General features: G+C 38.0%; 1 protein-coding gene across 5 annotated transcripts in view; it reads right to left on the bottom strand.

Moving 5' to 3' along the window:
* Positions 1-24,284, bottom strand: part of Gria3 (glutamate ionotropic receptor AMPA type subunit 3) — a 284,001-nt gene that overhangs the window by 210,522 nt on the left and 49,195 nt on the right. For all 5 annotated transcript variants that reach the window (XM_047535597.1, XM_047535600.1, XM_047535596.1 and 2 more), the window contains exon 3: positions 2,498-2,737. In XM_047535597.1, coding sequence (XP_047391553.1) covers positions 2,498-2,737 — 240 coding nt within the window. The remainder of the gene's footprint in view (positions 1-2,497; positions 2,738-24,284) is intronic.

The raw sequence follows: 24,284 nt of genomic DNA, 5'->3' as shown, positions 1-24,284 counted from the left end.
TAGTATAAAAGTTTATGAAGCTGGGTGCACTGATATATGCCTGTAATTGTAGCTACTCAGGAGGCTGAGGCAGGAGGATTGCAAGTTTGAAACCAGCCTCAGCAATTTAGCAAGACCCTGCCTCAAAAACATAAATAAATAAATAAATAAATAGTTGTAGAGTGCCCATGGGTTCGATTGCTGGTACCACACATACACAAGAAAGTTTATGGAAAGTACTTCTCAAAAACAGAGCAAATTAGTTTTCACTGGATGCTACAGAGGAAAGAAATATTAGGTAATATGAGTCAGAATGTTTCTAAGTTCTTCTTAATTTTCAGATAAATTTTTGTGGTTTTAGGGATGAACCCAAGGCCTCATGCATGCTAAGCAAGCACTCTACCACGAAGTTGTACCCTTGGCTCACAAGAAAGTTTTCTTTTGTCTCTGAGACTATAGAATTGTTCAAACTATTAATTGGGACAATTTGAGAAAAGATGCAGGGATAAGAAATAGACATGGATGACATTTGCTTCCTTTTCTCTAATAGAGAACTAATGAGCAGAGATGGGTCACAGGAGATGAGGAGAGAATATATTAATTGTGTCTTCTGCTTTGGAATAAATCGAAATTACAGTATTCATAGAAGGGATATTTAGTTTCTGAAAAGTTGCAGGAACTGATTTTCAAACTTCAGTTCTGAAAACTAGATTGCTAAGCGCTAGATTGCATTATATACAGTATATGCAAATAGGCTAATTTGTTCTCAGTGCTTGAACAAAATGAAATGCATTAAAATTTAGAAAATTGTGAATTAGAACATTTAAACTATTTTGGTACCCTCGTCAAACAAAGCTCTGCTTGAACACTGCCTTACTCTGTGTTCATGTTCTTTCTCATCCCCAGGTCTCCATCTCCCTCCTCTCTTGCAATTGGCAACTTACCCATCCCTCAAGGTTCTCTCTAGCATGCTTTTCAGAAAACTTTTCTTCTGAATTGCTACCTTAAGATTATCAAAGCAATCAGAAAAATTTGATATTGTTCTGCGTTGTTCAGGAATTGTTTCTTGAATATCCTTTCCTGTTCATTCCTATTGGAACGATATTATATATACACATCTGTCATAGGATTGGGGCACACCACTGTGGGTTGATAATGGGTTGATCGTATTGATTGACTAATTAACTGATAATATATACTAGGATTAGTAGCAAGATACAAAGTGCCCCATGTCTGATATAACCTCTCAAAAATATCACAGAATTAGAGAATATTACATTAAGAAGGTGGGGAGACCAAGGTCAAGAGATCTTCAGTGATTTGGTCAAGGTCAAAGAGTTATTTGGTGGCAGAGCTTGAATTAGAACTTTGGTCTCTACTCCAGGGTCATGAAATGTGATAATATTTTGAAGGTGAATACCATAGGCAAATACAGGCTTAAGTATTTAATGATAGGCTCTGATGATGTAGCAAAATGAGAGTAAAGTGAAGAGTACTCTGGGTTGCCAAGAGCAACATGGCCTTTCAAGTTAAGTTAGGCAGGAGGACTTCCTCTCCAGGTACCCCTCAGGAAGACAGACCTTCCGTTTGCTCCTTCCTTCCCTGACAGTGAAAACTTTGAGCCAGAGAGAACCATTCTTAGTCTATAACCAGAGTTACAGTAAATGATTGATAAAGGTACATTTTCTTCTGGAACACCATGGTGATGATCCCTTTGTTTTACTGAGAAACCAAGGTCTCAAATTAACTAGGTTTTGGAGTTCATTTAGCTGAATTATGATTTGTGCGATTTAGCTGATTAATACACCTTACTGTATAGTGTTTAAGATTAGACTTAATTTCTGAGACTTTCAAAAGAATTTGTTCTCAATATATTATATCACTATTAGAAAATCCATGAGTTCCCAAAGCCTAGGTTAGCCAGTTTCAACTCATTATTTCTATCAGGTAATTGTTGAGGCCCTGTAAGTTGAAGAACTAATATGATCTGGTAGATTAAACCCTGGAAGCAGGAGACATTGTCACCAGTCCCACATCTGTGCTATAACTGCTGTATGACAAAGCACATTTCCTTCTTTGCTTCAGTTATCTCATCCATGAACGTGGGTAATTATTGTCTCTGACAGGATTAATTTTCAAAACTTTTCAACTTAGTCCTTTCTATATACTAAGTTGCTTTCACTTTGTGCATTTTGGACCAGAAAAAATTTATTTTAGTTGGGGCACTCTCTTTCAACAACAGTGTTTTGACCAAGAGGGTAGCCTGAATTGCATTACTCATAGATATATATACACACACACACACACACACACACACATATATATATATCTTGGAAATTAGATTCTAACACTAACACTATATTGATTTTTGTCTTAATCATTAATTTACTTTGAATATTAAATACAACTGAAATAGAGTATTAGATTTTATTTTTTGGAAGAAAAGGGCACATGAGTTGGAGATTGAACACCACTATTACATGAATACCCAAAGAAGAAAGCAGATGCCTATTCTTACCTCTTTCTGTGTCGTAGAGGTAGACAAACTTCTCCCACTTGTAGTGACCTAGGAGACTCAGAATAGCACCCTTCAAGGCTGGGCGCATCTGGATGACAAACTGTACATCTGCATCAGTAGGGAAGCTGGGTGTGACAAAGGATGTATGCAGGGCCCCACAGAAGGAGGTCAGGGTGTTCATTGACATCTGATCGTAGAATCCAAAGATGGCATACACCCCTCTTGAGAACTGGGAGCAGACTGGAATGAGAAAAAGAGAACGAAATTTTAATAGGCCTACCATCCCTTGCTGCAGGTTGTGGAGCTGGAAATTCAATATAGAGTTAGGCTCTAAATTACATGCCTCAGAAGAAAAGCAAAACCTCGGAAAATCTCTAGAAGTCTTTGAAAGCCCAGTTACTCAGCAGGAAAAGAGTAAGAAAGGAAAGAGTTTTTATGAAATAGTTACATATTGTCTATGTCTACCATGAGCAGAGGCAATGTGGGAAGGAAAGAGGTCAAGATTCCTTGCCCTCTTTTAGCAACCCTCCCAGCTCAGTTCTGAGGCATTCTGGGCTCTTGTACTTCCACCATAGCTGCCCAGGGACTTCTTAGTGTGGCTATGACCCTATCAAAGTACAACTGTCCTTCTGCCCCTTCAGTGCTTTTTCTTCCAGTTCACAATAATAGCTGAGAATTTAGTCAGACTAATTACTATTAGTTTGTACCTATATTGTGTAACTATGTTACACAATGCTTCAACCACAGTTTTTCTATGATTAAGACCCTTAGCATAGGCTACTGATTTAAAGGACTTAAGATTCTGGGAAGGCTTGGGAATGACTGGTCTTTCAGTGCCCATTGAGTCGCTTGGGGTAGGTGGCTGCCTATTCTGCCCATGTACAATTGAAAAGTTCTATCTTGCATTTATTTTGTAGACTCATTATCCTACATGTGAAAATTTCATGTCCCCCTCGTGGTTGCTGTACATTTTCCTTCATTTCAAAGTGGGCCATGTCACTGCCTCTTCCCTCTTCTGGCCCAGATAAGCTTAAAAAATGTGAACCAATTTCAATATTAGCTTCAGGAGGACATAATTAGCAAAGCAAATCAACTACAACAACACCGTGTGGTACATTCCCAAACCAAGTGGAAATGATCTTTAGATTATCTGCACCACTGCTCCCTTCCATTCATGCGAAGCAGACATAACAGGCATAATGTGGTGTGATTTAAGGGGTCCTACATGGTCTCCCTTATCTGCTAGAAAACCCTAAATGCTGATGTTAGGCTTACTTCAGGTTTAGGGTGTTGAAAAAGAGTTTTGCAGGCTGGGACAGGGATTAAATAAAATCTTTTTAGGCCATTATCATGGTAAAATGAAATGCCCATTCAGATGCCAAGATGAGTGGGAAAGTGAAAAGATTAGTTTTGATGGAAGTGAGTAGACTGGAGAATGGAATTGGAGTCCTCCCTGGGAGGAGAAACAGTAAAGGCATTGGGCACTAAAAAGAAGGACAGCATTAGAAGTAGGATGAAGGCAAGAGGAAAATCAAATTAATTTATTTCTTGACCCTATTGTGAGAAATGTAGTTTTCAGTGTCTGTGGTATCTTGTTTTCTGCACATGCCATTTAAATCTATGTTGATTAGGGCTGCTATATTTTATCAGCCCAACTCATTAGTCATTGACTTGAGGGTAGCATTTCAAAGATTATCAGTGATTCAGTCATCTCCAACATGGGAGACAGTAGCCTTCAACTTGAGGAATTCTAAGTGACCTCAAAATACATGCACATAAAAGGATTTATTTTAAAGGGAGAAAGCCAGCTAGAGAGTGAATCTAGGGTACCTCTTGGCAGGGGACACATGGAGTACTCAGAAATCAAAAGGATGCCTTAGGTTATTACTAAGGGAGACACTAAAGAAAAATCCCATTCTCAAATTAATCTTGTAAATGGACAGTTTTGCAATAACAGGTCAAATCTTAGTGTATATAATGCTCTGTGTAAGATTGTCCAGTTTTATGCTGTCCAATATTATACTCCAAAATTGACAACAACAGTGATAACAGCCATTGATAATAATAGTTACAGCCAATAATAGTGATAATAGTACTTAGCCAGGCACTGTGTTAAATACTGTATGAACATTATCTCAATGTTCCCACAAGCATTATTGCTACTATTACTATTTACTAGATAAGAATTCTGAGACTGAAAAATGTTGTAGCTATTAAGTGGAAGAGCCAGGATTTGAACTTGAGTCTGTTTGACTTTAAAACTTACACTCCTTGGGACCCAAATCCAACAATGTAATTGAAATGTAACTGTTGGCCCACATCACATAGGGTTTCCAGATTTAGCAAATAAAAATATTAGATGTTCAATTAAATTTGAATTTCAGATAAATAAGTTATTTTAGTGTAAGTATGTCTCAAATTCATACATTAAAAATTATTTGTTGATTATCTGAAATTCAAATTCAACTGACCATTTTGATTTTATTTGGTACACCTAGGAAAAAAACATGACTTTACTAATGGTCATGGGACTAGAAGGCTGGAACAGGGAATCACAGTCCTTCAATCAAAATGATTTAGAGAATAGCTGGTAATTCTCAGGTCCATATTGACTAGAAAGTGGGAGACGAAGATCCATGAACCCTATACAAAGGTAGACTTGTGGGAAGATATAACATATTTTCAACATCCTGATTAGATTATGGAAAATAATCTAGGAGAAATAAACTATGAAAAAGGGAAACCTATAGCTCTGATCTACTTTAGGTTTCAAAAGGCAATTGACAGGTATCACAATACCAGACCTTAAACTATATTACAGAGCAATAGTAACAAAAAGGCATGGTATTGGCACCAAAATAGACAGGCAGACCAATGGTGCAGAACAGAAGATACAGAGACAAACCCACATAAACAGTTACCTCATATTAGACAAAGGAGCCAAAAAATACAATAGAGAAAAGATAGCCTTTTCAACAAATGGTGCTGGGAAAACTGGAAATCCATATGCAGTAAAATGAAATTAAACCTCTGTCTCTCACCCTGCACAAAACTCAAAGCAAACTGGATCAAGGACTTAGGAATTAGACCAGAGACCCTTCACCAAATAGAAGACAAAGTAGGCCTGAATCTTCATCATGTTGGCTTAGGATTAGACTTCCTTAACAAGATTCCCAAAGCATAGGAAATCAAAGCAAGAATCAATAAATGGGATGAACTCTAACTAAAAAGTTTTATCTCAGCAAAGGATACAATCAATAGTGTGAAGAGAACCTACAGAGTGGGATAAAATCTTTTCCACATGTACTTCAGATAGAGTACTAATATCCAAAATTTATAAAGAACTTACAAAACTTTACACCAAAAATACAAAGAACCCAACCAATAAATGGGCCAATGAACTGGACAGACACTTTATAGAAGAAGATATACAGGTGATTAATAAATATATTAAAAAGTGTTCAACATCTCTAGTAATTATAGAAATGCAAATTAAAACAACTCTAAGATTTCATCTTACTCCAATTAGAATGACTATTATCAAGAACACAGAGAATATCAGATGTTGGCATGAATGTGGGGAAAAAGGCATACTCATACATTGCTGGTGGAGTTGCAAATTGGTGCAGCCACTCTGGAAAGCAGTGTGGAGAATCCTCAGAAAACTTGAAATGGACCCATCTTTTAACCCAGTTATCCCACTCCTCAGTTTATACCCATACTTGGTTTAGCGTACTACAGTAATGCAGCCACATCAATGTTTATAGTAGCTCAATTCACAATAGCTAGATTGTGGAAGAAACTGTGGTATATATACACAATGGAATATTAACTCAGCCATAAAGAAGAATAAAATCATGGCATTTGCAGGTAAATGGATGGAGCTGGAGAATATCATGCTAAGTGAAATAAGCCAATTCCAAAAAACAAAAGCCAAGTGTTTTCCCTAATAAGTGGATGATGATATATAATGGCGGTGGGGGGCTGGGGGTGAGAGATGAATGGAGGAATTTTAGATTACGTAGAGGGGAAATAAGAGGGAGGGGTTATGAAAAATGGTGGAATGAGATAGACATCATTATCCTATGCACATGATTACATGAATGGTATGAATCTACATTGTGCACAACCATAGAAATGAAAAGATGTACCCCATTTGTGGAGAATGAATCAAAATGCAGTCAGAAAAAATAAAAAAATAATTTAAAAAAGGCAATTGACAGACTGGAAGGAAACATATAATAAGGGTACATATGTTATTGTGGTAGGATGCTGGTTAATGGAAAAAAGTATGGCATTATTCTATTGTTTTTGAATCTTGGGGTGTATAATTAATCATTACTTGTTTATATATGAACCTTTCATATTTATTCAATTTATTTATTTATTTATTTAGATAACAATGCCTATAAACCTACAATCCAACCCAAGAACTGTAGCATTACCAAAAACTTGCTTTTACTTCTATGTTCCTCCCTATTTCCACCTCTTTTTTGACAACCCTCCTTCCATAACTGTTATCTTGAATTTTATATTTATCAACTTTGGTCATTTAAAAAAATATAAACACATATACCTAAACATCACATTATTATTTTGTTTATCTTAGAACTTCATAGCAAGAGAATCATATTTTATATGTAAAACCCAGAATTTTGTAAGATTTTTGAATCATCTCCAGGAAGGTATACCCTGTGAAAACCTTAACCTATGTATGATGGTGAGCAGAATGAGACAAAGGAAGACCTTATAGGAAGGAGTGGAAAGGAGTTGTGAGGGAACCAACTGAAAATAAAATATTCCAAACTAAACATATACCTTTAGTTGTGACTCAGGCAAGGGTCTTAGGAGTATTATAGATCAGTAGCAATCCTCATGGAATAATATGCTACCATAGTCCAAAAAGTAGACACATGGTGGCGGACATGAACAAGAAGATTATTAAAAATAGAAGGAAGACCAGCAGAGTAGAGGAAAGGAAAAAGGGAGAGGGTGAAGGAGAGGGAAAGAGGAGGCATCAGGGACTGAAATGGAGCAAATTATATTCCAACATGTATGATTATGTCAAAATGAATCCAAGTATTCTATACAACTGTAGCACACTAATAAAATTTAAAAAGTGCATTGAGAGAAAATCAGTAACCATTCTATTCTCTTCCTATCAGACAGATATAAAGCTGTCCTGCAAATACTAACTCTTGTGTAGAATTAACCTTGCTATATCCACTCCAACAAATATGGGTAACAGTAGAAGGGCCAGTGAGGAGTAGCTCAATGGAAAATAATAGCTACCATATGAGGACAAGTTTAATGGACTCTGAAAGAAGCTGGAGCATAGTGGACCTGGGCATGACCTTTCAAAGAAGATTCTTGGGTCCATTCCTTCATGCAGAAAGTAGGACTGAATAAACACTAATCTGACCCATAGGATAGTCTCTATGTTTTTAGGTCCTTAGAATGAGTTAGAAAGAAACTGAAGGTTTTTTTATTCATTATTTTTTTCAAGCATAAAATTTAGTGGTGGAATCCTTTCTTCAAATGAAATTTTATGTGGAAATGTCCAATATACAAAAGAGACAAAGTGGCGCTCCACTGATTGAAGAGAGTTCCACTGGTCTACTGCTTCCCTATCATAAAGAAACTGGCACAAAGAAAGGAAGTATCTTATACAAGGTCACACAATGAGTTATGAACCAGTCTCTTAGAAATGCTTTATTGGCATCTTCTCACCAGAGCTATCTAGGGCAGTATGGGCTGGGATTCACCTGGCATGAAATTGACTTACCCTCCATACCTAGTTCTCAGCTAAGGTAACACAGATAGATTTACCAGGTTTGTCTCACAACTTATCTGCTGACTGCTTCCCTCAGCTCCCTCCAGCCCCACAAATCAACTATGAGAGCCAGTGGCAGATTGTTGATCTTTGGGAATTATGATTATTTGAGAGGATGCCTACTTTCTTTCTCTGAATTCTTAGTGAAGCACATCCATTTCTTTTATCTCAAAAGTCTACTTGGTGAAATGCTGATGGAAGAACTTTCTTGGTAATTTTATGAAGTCATGAAGCACAGAGAGAAGGGCAATAGCTACTGAAACAGGCAGACCTTGGTTCCAATCATTAGCTGTGTGATATTTGGCAAGTTTCTTAACCCCTCTGAGCCTCAGTATAGGATTGTTATTGTACAGGCAGGTTCTGGATTTAGACTGTATAAATTGAAATCCTGTAGCCATCATTTGTTAGACAAGTTACTTAATATCTCTGTGCCTTTGACCCAGTTTCCTCATTTGCAAAATTGGGATAATAATAGTGCCTGTCTCAGCATTGCTGTTAAAGTTAAAATGAGTTCATTCGTGGAAAGCACCTATAGCAGTACCTGGCATATAACAGATACTAAATTAATGCTAGCTATTTATTTATTCGATAAATATTTATTGAATATTGACTATGTGCTAGGCACTCTTATAGTTGTTGGGAGATGCTGGAATGAAAAAGTATCCTATTTTTGGGACTTATACATTCATGAGAGGAAAATACAATAAATGAGATAATAACCAAAATACAAAAGTATGTCATTTCCTATGGCCAGCTCCTTTTTAAGCATCCTTTGCCCTCTCTTAGTTCCATTACATTATCCTCCTCACAGTAACCACTGCCCTCAATCTCATACTGAGTTCGCAGGTAGTATAGTTTTTCTTCTCTTTTACCTTCTCTTCCATTTTTTCAGTGTTCTTTTTTATTTTTATTTTTTTATTTTTACAGACTGCATTTTGGTTCACAAATGGGGTACAGCTTTTCGTTTCTATGGTTGTGCATGATGTAGATTCACCATTCGTGCAATCATACATGTACATAGGGTAATGATGTCTGTCTCATGTGTTCTTTTCTATTCTCATTTCTGGGCAATAATGAGTTAAGAAAGAAGCCCTGCTAATTTGGCTCAAGAATGTGCTGCTGTCTTCTGTCTCTTCCCCTTCCTATATAATGCCTCTGTGCTAGTAAAATGCTTCCCACCTGGGGCCTCTATGCACTCTCAGTATGAAACAGCCCGGTTGTCTGCTCCCTAAGAGTGCCAGTCTCCATCTCCGCTCACTAGCAAAATACCAAATTCTTCTCATTGAGGATGTCATTTGCGACTACATCCTGGATTCCTGGGGACTCTAGTGTAGCTCTCCAACTGTGTTTTCTTCAATGGCGAGTGACAAGCAAAGCTGGAACCAGCTGTCACGCTTTTATTTATAGTCCCCAAGTCTGTAGGGTTGGGACAGGTATTGTTAATGTACAGTGTGGCAGCTAATTATACCACCCATGTTCCAAAAGGCATTATTACAAAAATGTCAAACAACTTGATTATCCCAAAGATCAGAATAACAATATTGCATATCATTTACAGAACACTTTTCATACCCTTCTGAATCAAGAGGGAAAAAGGAAAATGAAGTCTCTTGCTGGCTTAATGATCACATTTGAAACAAGCAGGAAGCATAAAAATATAGCTATGAGGGAGTTGATAGAGACCTTTCACAAAGAAGGTTTTCTATATAATATCAGAGTATAGTAGATTTCAGTGGATCAAAGAAACTAGCACTGGGAAGGATCTTAAAAGATTTCTAAAGTTGTGATGTGTATCCTTGGTGGATTACCAGTCTGGTGAAATAAATATGTGTTATTTGTGTATGTGTGTTTATGTTGGGGTAAAAACAATGACTCTTCTTCCTTAGGAAGCACAGTCCTTTTGTCGTTATCATTTCTACTTTCTAGTATTAAACATAGAGTCCTTTTTCTTCTGAAATGGTGATGTTGATGATAGATAATAATGTGATCTACTATACTACTCTATCCATTCCTGTATCTCCTATTGATAGACAAAATTATGGTCCAACAAAAGATACTTATGTCCTATTCCCCAAATCTGAATTAGTTACATGGTAAAGGAGAATTAAGATTCCAGATGGAATTGTTTGCTAATAGGCTAACACCAAAATAGTGAGATTATGAGCTGGGGATGTAGCTCAGTGGTACAGTGCTTGCCTAGCAGGCTCAAGGCCCTGGGTTCAACCCGAAGTACCACAAAAATTAGATTATCCTGGATTTTTTGCATGGCCTAATGTAGTCATAAGCCTCCTTAAATGTGGCAGACAGAGGCAAAGAAAGAGCCAGGACAAGAGTAATATGATATGGGAAAATCTTGACTGGCCTTTGCTAGCTTTGAAGTTGGAAAGGAGCCATGGACTATGGAATGTGAGTGGCCTCTAGAAGCTGGAAAAGGCAAGGAAATAGGCTTTCCTTTAGGGCCTCCAGATGGGATGTAGTCCTGCTGACATCTTAGTTTTAGTGTGGTAGACCCATATCAGACTTCTGACCTGAAAAATGGTAGATAGTAAAATTATAGTCCTTTCTTTCTTTCTTTCTTTCTTTCTTTCTTTCTTTCTTTCTTTCTTTCTTTCTTTCTTTCTTTCTTTCTTTCTTTCTTTCTTTCTTTCTTTTTCTTTCTTTCTTTTTCTTTCTTTCTTTCTTTCTCTCTTTTTCTTTCTTTCTTTCTTTCTCTTTCTTTTTTCTTTCTTTCTTTCTTTCTTTCTTTCTCTCTTTTCTCTCTTTTCTTTGTTTCTCTCTCTCTTTTTTTCTTGCAGTCTCTCTCTCTCTCTCTCTTTGGGTTACTGGGGATCAAACCCAGGTTCTTGCATATGCTAGGCAAGTGCACCACCACCAAGCTTCATTCCTGGCCCCAAATTGTGTTGTTTCAAGTCACTAAATTTGTGGTAAATTTTCATAGCAGTAAATAGAATGCTAATATTAAACAGCAAAATTAAAAGGTTAGTAACTCTCCGGATCAATCTACACTTCCTTCACTGTTTTTTTGCTTCAACATATTTCTGATTACAGAAGTACCCCAAAGGTAGAAACTAATGGTCCAGTTCAACTTCCCATTCAATACAGGAGCCACTTCCCCCAAGGTCATATTATCTTACCTTGAATACTCCCAGTACCAAGGGAGCTCATTACTTCTCTTGGGGGGCAGTTCTGGCCTCAACTTATTTTTACAGGAAGCTCAATAATGGAATGGATGTACTCAGGAGATGTGTAATAGCCATTAGCTATTCAAGTTTGTGCCTGTAGTCTCTCTATGCTGCCTTCTTTCTGTCAGGCTGACCATCTGTTAAAAGATTTCATTTCCCTTTCTATTCTTGCCACCTCCAGAAACTATCATTTGAATTCCTTTGCCATCCTCACTAATGATGGGATGATGAGGACCTTGAAGTCTTAAACTTCTGTAGGATAGTTTCTGTTCCCATCACTACTGAAGATGCTCTCTCAGGTTTGATGATGAACTAACTCCTCACTGCCAAATCCAGCTCTATTCACAGATGTCATTGGAATTGACTGCTGAGCAGCATTTGCTATTGTTGTTCAAATCCTCCCCCTTGAAATTCTTTCCTGTTTCAAAAGCACTAAATTCTATTGGCTTGATCTCTGTAACTCCTTTCCAGTTTCCACTTGGTCTAATCCCTCAATGATGATGCCTTAAAAAATTTTGTCCTTTGCCCTTTTCTTTCACTAAATGTTTTCATTTTAACAAATATTTATGAAGGTCCTGCTATGTGCCAGGCAGGGGAATATCTTCTTGCTACTTCCATGTGGATGATTTCCAAGTAGGTACCTGTGGCTTCAGCCATACTCTTAAGTTCCAGATTCACATTTTTAACTGCTCATAAAACAGCCTCACCCAGAAACCTTCAAGACGTCACAAACTTGGCACATTATTTCTTCACTTGCATCTTCCATCTGTGGGTCCAGAAGCTCTTGTTTCTTCTAATGCATCACCCAAACTAATCTTAAAGGTAACCTGTGCCTTCACTCTCTCCCTCACTCCCCTATCCCATTCTTTTGTAATGGTTGTTCTATCCTATCTCTAAAGCTTGTTGAATATCTATATCTAGTTTGCCTTCTGTTTAGGTTCTCATTCCTTCTCTCTTAGACTATGAGAGTAGTCTCTCAATTGGTTACCTGCTTCCAGTCTTTTCCTAGTCTTACTCCTTTTGGTTTTAATTTACCAATAAAAATTTACCCATCCCAGCTCCTATTTCAGCAAGGGTCTATCTTGTGTATGAGTTGTTAATGAACTAATAAATGAAACTGCAAATGAGTCAGCTCGAATTTTCTCAATCTCAGCTTTATTAACATTTTAGGCTGGATAATTGATGTGAGAGCTTTCGTCCTGTGCAGTGTAGGATGTTTAGCAGCATCTCTGGTCTCTACTCATTAGAGTCCAACAGCACACCCTACCCTCAACTGTGACAACCCCAAATGCCTCAAAATCTCATCAACCATCACCCAGAAGGCAACAATCACCCTGACCCACATTGAGAACCACGGGTATGGCTTATGACTTCTTGAATAGAACAAAGCCTTAGCCCAATGAAAATGTCTTCATATCTAGAAGATCCTAAAGGAGTCATTTTCATGGTGAAAACTTAGGAAGGGTGGATATTTTGGATCATACCCACCAAAATATCCTGCCCTTTAATTGACTGTTTATATTTAACATGGAGATGTGGGAGAAGGAGAGTTATATGAGGGATGGAAATGATAGAGGGAGTGTGTGGTGGAAATCAGTTTATACCTTCCCCAGGTTCACGTAGTTCAGCCCCCACCCATCCCAAATGCCCTTTGATCTTGCATCCTATTAACCAGAGCAGGTGCTCCTAGTTGCCAGAGTCAGAATAAGATGTCAGCCCCTTTCTCCAGCTGATGATTCCATGGTTTAATTACCATCTTGGGGTTAATTCCCTTGAACATTTTGTTCTGCTCTCAGAAGTACACTGCCTTCTGACAGTCTAACTAGTTATTTCTGCAATTACATGGCATGTATCTAAACGTTGGCAAAGAAAACACTCATTATCAACATTTGATTCTACTTGAATATAACAGCTTGCAAATGCAGACATTAACATACAAACACATGTATTTTGGAAAATTCATTTTGCATGCATAAGTATAAACTGCCCTTCCATAGCAGTGTCAGAAATGGCAGGAGAGGTACTGGAATGGGTCAGGGTAAGGTGGTGCTTTTGAGGTCCTTTTATATCGAGACAATACAATTAAGCATTGGATCTCAGTAGTCAGAGGTGGGTCTTAAATACTTTTTATTGATTCATTCATTTATTCATCCATCAAATAAATTTTGAATTTCTATTTTGTGACAAACACTATCACTTTGTGACCTTGGGCCAGTCACCTTACTGGGCTTCATGTCTGTCATTTGTAAGCCAGCAACACACCTGCCCCACCCACCTCACGGGGATGTACAGCAAATTAATAGGAGTAATAGCTGAAACTCCCATTTGAAAAATGACGAAAATTGCTATTTGAGTGTCAGTGAGTAAGTAGTATTGGTACTTGGTTCCTAGTAATCATCATACTCACAACAAATAATTCAGCAGAATCATCATTCTTCTCAGCCTTACTTTCTGCCATTCACCCACTTATCTCCATCAATCATCTAATGTAGTCAGGAGACTGTTTTGACTTGCAACTCATTTTACATGGGATTTAGCAGGATTCTTAATTGAAAAACTAACTGATCCAGTGATCCAATCACAGTCAATGAAATAATTTCTAAAGCTGGACAGAAAAGCGATGCTCTTAAATTGCCTTTGATTCAACGCTGAGATTTGCTAAGGACAGGTAAGAGCTTCAAATTTGATACCATGCCATACAGTATTCGGATATCACTTACTTTTGTAGTGCATCCTGTATAGGGAGGGTGATCTGGGCCCACAAATAAATACTATTCTTAAAAGATAACTAATGGTTGCTAAAATTTTGATCTGGTATGGTATGTTGCCTAAAAGGCTCATGTGTTAAAGTCTTGGTCCCTAATGCACAGTGTTTGGAGGTGGGACTTTGGGGAAGTGATTGGATTATGAGGGCACTGATCTCACCAATGGATTAACCCATCAATGGGTTCATAATTGAATGGACTATTGGAAGATGGTGGACACTGTAGAAGATGTAACCTAGTTGCCCCTGGGGACTGTATCTTGTCTGGAGCCCTTTCCTATTTCTTTCTTTCTCTCTCTCTCTCTCTCTCTCTCTCTCTCTCTCTCTCTCTCTCTCTCTCTCTCTCTCTCTGCTTCTCAGCTGCCATGAAGTGAGCAGCTTTCCTCTGTCATGCCCTTCTGACACAATGTTCTGTTTTACCTCAGGCCAAAAGCAATGGAGTCAACTGATCATAGACTGAAACCTCTGAAACTATGTAACAAAAAAAATCTTTCCCTAACTTGGTTTTTCAGGTATCTTGTCACAGAAATGAAAAGCTGACTAATACAATGATTGTCTGTTGTATTATTTTCTGTGGGCTTTGAAATATTTCATCACTCTAACATAGAAGAAATGAAAATAATAAAATGTTTAGGTCCATCATTAGTCAGGAACACATACTTTTATTTCCCATCCTGTTTAAAATGCTTTTCTCATTGTCCTTATAAGATGGAATCTCACAATTTTTCTCTGGCTGGCCTTGAAGTCCTGGACTCAAGTAATCCTCCCACCCATCCTCCCAGGTAGCTGGGACTATTTGTGTATGCCATCATACCAAGCAGAGGTGTTTGTCTGCCACCATAGGGCTTCCATTTCAGGCAAACCTCAGTGTCCCATGAAGGATGTTGCAGGGTCCTGTTGCTCTCTGTTTGAAAGTTGATTTGATTGGGAACAGGTACTCTAGCTTGGACCTGAGAACAAAATCCTCTGAAACTGGCTTCCACAAATCCCCCCAAACTTCTTTTCCCTATCAAAGAAGGTCATTCCTTGGTATTTCAGGTCTTAGAAGTAACTTAGAAAAAGACTCAGCATTTTAAAAAAGCACCAATAAGAGAAAGGAACTTGTTCAAAATGTGTTTTTCTATGTCTAGTGACTGTCTAAATATTTTGTCCAATGTGGTAGCCACAAGCCACATGAGTCCATTTAAAGTTAAATGAGTTTTAAAAATTCCTTTTCTTAGTCACACTAGCTACATTTCAAGTGTTCCATAGTCACATGTGGCTAGTGGCTACTATATTGGATGGCACAACCTGAAAGATCTGCATCATGACAAAGAGTGCTAGACTAGTAGGTCATATTAAAGTTGTCTCCTGCCCCTACTAAATGTTTTAGATTCTAATTCAACCTGCATTTATTAAGCACTCACTCTGCTTTACACACTGTACCAGTATCTTTCATACGTTTTTTGGTGGAAAGGGGAGGAATTTTCATATAATTAATGGCAACTGCCAATGTGTAGGCAATTAGTGGCCTTGTAGTGTAATATGAGAGCCTCTAGAAGGACTTCCTGCCTTCAGTTGACTCCTCCACTGATTACTATAAGGTTTGAAACATCTACCTTTATTTGCTAGGATGGTGAATTCCCCTGTTAAGCTGCAGATGTGGCCCAGAAGGGGAATGTATAATTGGTATCAGATATCACTTATGACTACTTCAGTATGGATTGGTTTGTCAGATTAATTCTGATAACCAGGCACTGAAGGAATAGGACCTAGGTCAGGTAAATTTCAAGGGTTCTTGTTGAGAGTCAGGAAAGACTCTCAATTTCAGTTTCCCAGGGGACCTTCCCAGTTGTTTTCTAGGGGAATTCCTCTCTAGTTGTGTAAGCTGGGGACACCACAAAATAGTGGTTGTTTGCCATCTGAAAGCAAAGGGAAGGGGTAAAATTGCTAACAACAAACCCTATTAACAGTGCTATTTGTCAAGGGTAAGTCCTCATCTTGTGTTCTGATCAGATATGTATGTTCAGGCGGTCTATAACTTATGTTAATTCAGCAGACTTTTAAAATTAAATGTTTATTGAGTACCAAGTACTGTGACAGATGCTGAAGATATACAGTTCTATGCTTAAGTTCCCTTTCATATGACCACCTTTTGGGGAACTCAGAGTGACAGTATGACCTCACTTTTCTTTTGCACTTCTTTTCCTATATATTGCTAAGAACCAACCTTCTGATCTCAGTCTCTTTTTATCAAACTCTCTTCTGATTTGTTCCAGACCAGAGTCTGTGATCGATAAGGGAGAAAGGAAAGGATGAAGGAAAACTAATCCTCTCTCCCTTTCTCTACAGTAATGTTTTGCAAATTTCAGGGTACAATCCATTTGTGGCTTATGAAATCATTATAGTGAGTCATGACCTAGCATTTAAAAAAATAAATGAAGTAGAACAAAAAATGTCAAAGTACATCCATGTAGCAAGGGTAAATATTATTTCACAAACAGATGTTTTGGTTATCAAATATATGCATGTGTTTTGTGGGTCATGAAATAAAATGCATTTCTTTACCACCTTACACCACTGTAGCTCCGTGTACTGTCCCAAGCTGAGCAAAGGTTTGGTTTACAACATTTGCATCCTCAGTGTTTATTTCCTCTTGCAGAGATCCCATCTTATTTCTTTTTCTGTTCTCCTAATCCATCTCTACTCCCTAGACCCTCTGAGCTCCATCTGAACATATCCCCCCATCCAGCTGGAGTCACCCTGAATTGCCACCTGGGGATGAGAGCTGGAGGAGTTTGTTCCCACTGACTCAGATAGGAGTGATTACAGAACACATATTACTGAATTTTTGAGTTGGGAAAGTGACTGCTTCTTCCCACAGAAATATTAACATGCAATGGGGTTAGGTTCAGTGTTGTACAATCCTTCAGTTTCATCCTGGGCCCTATGTGCTTTAACAAGCAGCTCTGGTTCTCAGGCCACCTGTAGGTCAGCCAGATTGCACATCTTCTTTTAGAACTCAATCCATTTGTGAGGTAAGAGAAACCACTGGTGCAGATCATCATTCAAATAGATTCTGACTTTAACCTCTTGCAACAACACAGAACAGCTGAGTCCTCTTCCATGGACCCTGCATATGCTCCTTTAGTGGCTTGAAAATAAGACTGTATCTCCTAAGGTGCCTAATTTGCTCCATGGGGAAGAATCTGACTAAAAATAGCTAGAAATAGCTAGCATTAAGTAAATGCATGTAACTTGTAGAATGTGGGTTCATCTGCACACAGAATGAGGTACTCCCTCTAGCGCTTCACTGTTCAGCCATGTATGAACTTGTAACTTTAATGTGCTACCAATGAATGCATCTGACCATATTGGAGTTGTCCATTTGCTCCAAGAAGAAGAGGAATTAGGTCCCGGTGATTTTCTTATGCATTGCCACACACAATTAAAGGCTTTATGCTTTCAGATAACAATGGTATTGCCTAAGAGAAGCTGCATGCTCAGTCATAAAAATCACTCAAGTCCCTAAGGTTAGCCAAGGACACGTGAGTAAGGCAAGTGAGCACACTGTGTCTCGTTTTAGGTATTGGGAGCTAGTGACTAGGCCCTATGCGCCATATTGCCTCTCAGATACAGTTCAAAACTTTCAGCTTAGAATTCATATTAAGAAAACACAGAGACAAACATACTGGGTGCTCAATAAAGTCACTGTTTTGTTATCTATCCTGTGATTCTCCATCATTAGGACTTATGCTTTATCTAAAAGTTATCTCCCTCAATTCTCTAATAAGAACTTTCTGTCCCAGCTTAGCTTGTCTTTCTATGCCATCTTGCTCATGCTGTGTGCTCTTTATGAAATTCCATTCCCCAAATACCTGCCATTCCAATTCTTGTACACGTTTCAGAATCTGGCTGAAGCTCACTCCTGCATGGAGCTCTTGGTGGTTGCTTCATCCTCTAAGAGATGTTTCTCTGAGTGCCAGAAGTACTTGGCCTGAAGCCCCCATTTGGCAGTTGATCATAGCATGCCTGGACCCAGCTGTAGTCTGCTTGCTTCATGTGTGTGAATGTTAATTATCAATGGTTGAGAAGCTTTTTCAGAGCTAGAAAATAGGTGTTCTGTTAGTTTTGTGTCAGGCTTAGTGTTATTTGGTTCATACTGTAAAGTACTTAAAGAGCTGATGACATAAACTGGTACTGAGAAGCAGAATTTTTCAGTTCTGTTTCCTAAGTCACTTCTGACTCAAACTGTGACCTTCGTTTTACCTTTTTCTGAGCCCTAGCTCCTCTCTAACACAGTGGTGAGAACAATATTTATATACCCTAAAGGGAGTTTTATGGGTTAGCCATAATGATTATAAAACATATAAAACTATGAAGGTCTGTGGGAAGTCTATTATTACAGGAATAATAATAATTACGACCCTACTTGGTTAAATGCTCCAGAAATCATATAGAAGATGCCTTCTCTGGGAGGAAAAGCCATCAACTGTACTAGCAATTAGTCAATTATGAGTATTTAATTTCATTTCATTGCTTGTGATTTTTGTTTTTGTGCACAACTGGTGTCTAGTTGCCTCTTTGCCTTTTAAATGCAATCCATGATGAATTTGGTTAAAGATCCATTTATGGGACTTAGACTTCCCAAATCTATACTGTAGACAGTGACCCTTTGACTATGTTTTGCTATCTTTCATCCTTGAGGCTTCCACATTAGCCAGTGTTCCTTCCCACGTTGATTTTCATCTATCTTTGAGTAGTCTCAGCTTCAGAGAGGTGTGGGTTGTACTGAGCATAAGTGGCAACCAGGCAGCAATGGTATTTGAGGGTACACCAAGTGCAGAGTCCTTTAGTGAATGCCTGGGACAGAAAGACACAGAGGAAACAAAACATGTCCTCCCTTAGCTATGAGAGAATATTTGGTCCTTTGAGACTGGGAAAGCTAGGGGAGGCCCCTAGGAACTTCCTGTCAAGATGCAAATGCACATAACTTATTCAGGCTAACCATGCATTCCTGGTTGGAGGCAGAGAGATGACCTCTAGATAGTTCCACCTTCACTAAGAACTTCTAGGACATTTTAAAGGAAGTATTCTTTGAGACTTATGTGTCCCTCCCTTTCCTTATTTATTTGACCACCTGAATAATGTACACAATAAATTTCTAAAAAACTTTCTGAGATTAAGTCAAAATTTTTATGAGCATGATTAATAATTTCTCTGAGTATGTGAATGCATTTGATGCAAAAAGTAATTGGATGATAACACAATTTCTCTTTTCTTTCATCTATCCAGTTAACACAGGAAAGTATTATCAATGTGCTGTCACTCATTAAACAAATATTTATGTGTCTGGACATCAAAATTAGAAATCAGGATGAAATGGCTTTTTGATTATTATTATTTACTGTGTTTCATGTTCATCAGTTAGCAAGCACTGACTCTCTCCTGGAAGTTGGATTGCTGTATGCTTATGTATTATAAGGTTTTTGTTGTGCTTTTTCTCTGAAGATCTTAACGTGAGCGGCTTTGGAAGGATTACAGGGAATATACTTTAAAAGACATTTTGAATACCACAAAGCATTCCTTTTTATGAGTACTGCATTTACTTTCAAGTTTTGTGAATTTCTTCTTGGTGGAGAGTCAACTCCCTTTCTGGCCCTGCCCTTTTCTTTTCCCTCCATCCTATGGTGAGCTCTAAAGCTAAGCAGTCTCTACTTTTGAGGTATTGTGGATCCAGTTGGTAATCTCTGGCTTTCAGAAATGGCTGCCTTGGGATCTGCTACACAAGAAGGAAGTATTATTGGGAACTGCATTACATTTCTACATTGTTATTCTACACTGTTCTGAGTTTTAGATTTTTCTACTTTGACTCATTTTTTTATTGCTTCCTATTTCTGATTCTGTATTCAGCACACACCATAGGGTGCCAATTTAATTTTATTGGACCGTTTAAAGGGCAAATAAACCTTTGTTTTTATAAGAAGATAAAGACCAATTATCCTGGCCCTCAATGTGTATTTGCTATTTGAGCTTACAGTCTAGTTAGGCATCTTCAGAAGAGATTTTGCCATTTGCACCTGCTTGCCTTATTCCCTGGTATATTGTTGCTATGAAATAACACATTTGCCAGTAGATACCTTAGCTTTAATGAACAGATTCATTATTTTATTACACGCCATTGCCTTATTTATGTGCTAAACTCCCATTAAGAGCAGGCCAAGAGCTAGGGGGAATATGCCACTCCTCTGAAATGAAGGGTCTCCTGATCTCAATATATTTTCACAATGTATGAAATGATCAGGTACAGGTTGTAATTGGATTGCCATCCAGTCAGTTTCAGAAAGCCAGGATGGTACTGCTTGCCACCTGCTTGGAATATAATTTCCTCTAAGAAGCTCACCCCGAACTGGTCCATCCAGTGGATAGTTATTGCTGCTACATATCACTTTGCCATTCTATTTACAGTAATACCATCAGTATTCCAGAGTCAGAAACATTTGTGAAATGAATTTCAGGACAGGGTATATGAATCCTTTCAAGGTAGAAGCCTTGGGGAGTGGCATAAGGATCAAGAGGTATTTGTCATGGGGACAACTCTGTGACTTTGTGAGGCAGTGATGGACACAGAGATAATGAGGGAAGTGGCTGGAAATTCCCTGCCCTGCTCAGGCCAAAATCACAGGCCAGTTTGTAAGAAGACCATTTAGACTTCCACTACTGGGCAGATTCCTGGCATCCAGGTGTTAGCATCTGGGAGTGTGAAGACTTTTAAGGAGGAAGGGTCACAGAAGGGAATCATTCCAGGCAAACCTGGAACAACAGTATCATTTCCATATACAAGGATAACATTATTTCTGTAGGAGTCCGGAGTGTTACTTAGGAAAATAGAAGGAAGCAAGAAGAAAATTAGTGAAATATTTTTGCCTATAAAACAAGGACTTTTATTTTCTTAATTTTAGTGTGGTATTTCCTTCAGAAAAGGAAAACATGGGAAAAAAAGGTAAGTATGTAGGAATTATTCATAAGAGTCGTAGGTCCTATCAACAGCTAACAGCTTTATATAGCTAATACTTCTCAAATACTTAATATGCATGACTTCAACCTCTGATCATCAAATTCCCTGGCAGAAGACATCCTGCTCCTGCTTTCATTTCTAGATCTTAAGCATAAAAGGGCTTAGGTAGGGATAAAGGCAGAAATAGTAGCAATGGCTCTTCAAAGAGGTAAAGAATCATTGAATTCTACATATTTAGTAAATGCAGTCAAATTCCTTAGCAACTGAAAGTCTAGCAGATTCTCAAGATGCCAGACCGATCTGTAGGACTTCTGCAAGGGGTGGGTAAACCATTAAGAGTGGGACAGCTGGTGTTTTAGTTAGCTTTTTTGTTGCCATGACCAAAAGACCTGACGAGAACAATTAGATGAGGAAAAGTTTATTTTGGGGCTCATAGCTTCAGAAGTCACTGACTCCATTATTCAGTGCCCAAGGTGAGGCAGAACATCATGGCAGAAGGGTGTGATGAAGGAAAGTAGCTTAAGACATGACATCAGGAAACAGAAATATCTGCTCTCCAGGAACAAAATATATACCCCAAAGGCATGCCACCAGAGACTTACCTCCACCAGCCACACACTGCCTGCCCACAGTTACCAACCAGTTAATCTGTTCAAGTGAATTAATGTACTGATTTGGTTAAGGTTCTCATAACTTAATGGTTTTACCTCTTCAAGTTCGTGCATTGTTTCACATGTAAGCTTTTGGGGGAAACCTCATATCCAAACCATAACAGCTGGATATCTGGGGTAATAGTGGGTCAGTATAAAGACATGAGACCTGGAAGAAATCTTGGAGATAAATAAGAAACTGAGGCTCAGAGAGGGCAAGTGATTTTTCCAAGTAATATAACTTGACCAATATTACATAGATAGCAAATGTTAGTTAGGATATAAACATGGAACTATCTGAAATGCCTTCATGGTGACTAAGCATGGTCTATGGCACTTGGAAGGCTGTTCAGAAAGGGGTATCCTTAGGCTTAAGTGTTATGTCAGGAAGATTTATCAAACTTGAGAGTCCTGGAAATGGCAGTGAAGATGAATAGTAAGAAGCATACTGTAGTTTCCAGGTGAGGGGTAATAAAAACCTAAATGGATGAGACCTAAAGGACAGAGACCTTGGAGGCATTTTGTCCAATGGCTAAGTAGACTCTAGAAGAAGACTACTTTGGCTGAACTCCAACTCTACCAAATATTTCTGAGCATTTGCTCAGTACCAATCACTGTTCTCTGAGCAAGATGGCCACAAATCCCTGCCATCACAATGCCATTACAAATCCCTGCATCACAATGAGAATAGATCCTGTTATGAGAATTAAATGATATAATCCATATAAAACAATATATATAATCCATATAAAACTCTGTAACAGAGTTGCCTTTATTATTATTGCATTGCTTGCAAATGATCACAGTTTAATATCACCAATTCATTAAAAAATTTTTATCATGGTAAAACACATATAATATGAAATTTACCATCTTAACCAGTTTTTAAATGTACAGTTTTTTGGTATTAAATACATTCATAATGTTGTACAATCATCACCAACATCCATGTCTGTATCTCTTTTCATCTTGTAAAACTGAAACTCGGTTTCCATTAAACAACCATTCCCCATTTTCCCCTACCTCTTGCCTCTGGCAACTACCTTTGTACTTTCTTATTAATAGTTAATTTTAACCTGAGGTGAAAGCAGGGGGCTGGATCATAGATACATCCAAGGTGATGAAGCAAATATGAGGACCTCTGAGAGCTTCAGAATTATCCTTCTAATTATCCTAACCTTGAGACGGTAGCACCTGATGCATGGTTTCAGTTGTTTGCATTTGTGGTCAGGGCATTTCTAGTAAGAGCTGTAAGGGGTTTTGGACTGGCTGTGGTCAGCTAACATATTGTTATACATGTTCTTTTCTGCATATATATGTGAAAATTTCATTATTATTTATTTCTACTTCGAATTGTGGACTTACTTTCAGTGAGAATCACTTAAATTTGCTTTGACTATAGATTTATTTTATTTTCAGTACCAAGCAAAAGCATGAGGATATGACCTTTACAGTCACTTGAAATGCTGATTATCTGCCTTAGTGCATGACACTGATAAATAAAAATAACTGTTTAAACAGAGAAGTGATTTAATAAGTGTTTTTAAAAGTTCAAATGGCTACGACTTTCTCCCCACTACACTCCCATGCTTCTGAAAAAGTAAAATATACTGGAGATCTTGCTGCTTTATAGAAAAGGCAAAAAGTTTTGATTGTGAGATGAGTAGCATTTGGGAGTTGGAATTGTTTTGGACTGACAGTACCTTTCCATTTACTATCTAGAATGTTCTCACCTTTCAGACCCCTACCACCAACCACATGGGACAATTTTTACCCAAGTAAGGGAGTCACCTTAATCTTTCATTTCTTAAACTATGACTTATCTTATTCCTTCAACAAGGCTAAATTGCTTTCATCGCTTTCTGTACTTAATCTTCACAGTGTGGATCATATTTATAAATATAAATATTAATTTATTACTTGGTTAATGTTTGTCTTCCCCAGCTTTATAAGGACAGATATAAGATCCACTTCTGTACCCCCTACTACCTGTCCTCAGCACAATGCCTGGCAGATAGTAAGTGCTCAAGAAATTTAGTTGACTGACTTGATGAATTAACAAGTAGCATTCAAGAACTCTGGAATCTGATCCTAGTTCTGTCATTTTCTGGAGGTTTGGTCGAAGATATATTACTTGACCTCTTAAAGCTTGAAAAAATGAGGATATGATGATTGTTAAGGTTCTCTCTGGCTTGACTATTTTACATTTCCATTAAAATCAAGTGTATGGTTATCATGGGAGAAAATATTTCAGTTGAACTAAATCGAATTAGGTGCCTCTTCTTCCTGGATCTCCAGTGTGCTAATATTTTCAATAGTCATGGATAAAAAAACAGTTTTAATTAGTGAATTCTCTTCAAA

This window comes from Sciurus carolinensis, chromosome X (genome assembly GCF_902686445.1).
Source record: "Sciurus carolinensis chromosome X, mSciCar1.2, whole genome shotgun sequence".
In the NCBI taxonomy this organism is placed as follows: domain Eukaryota; kingdom Metazoa; phylum Chordata; class Mammalia; order Rodentia; family Sciuridae; genus Sciurus; species Sciurus carolinensis.
Note: the sequence above shows the minus strand (reverse complement) of the source record. Positions and strands in the feature narration are given on the sequence as shown.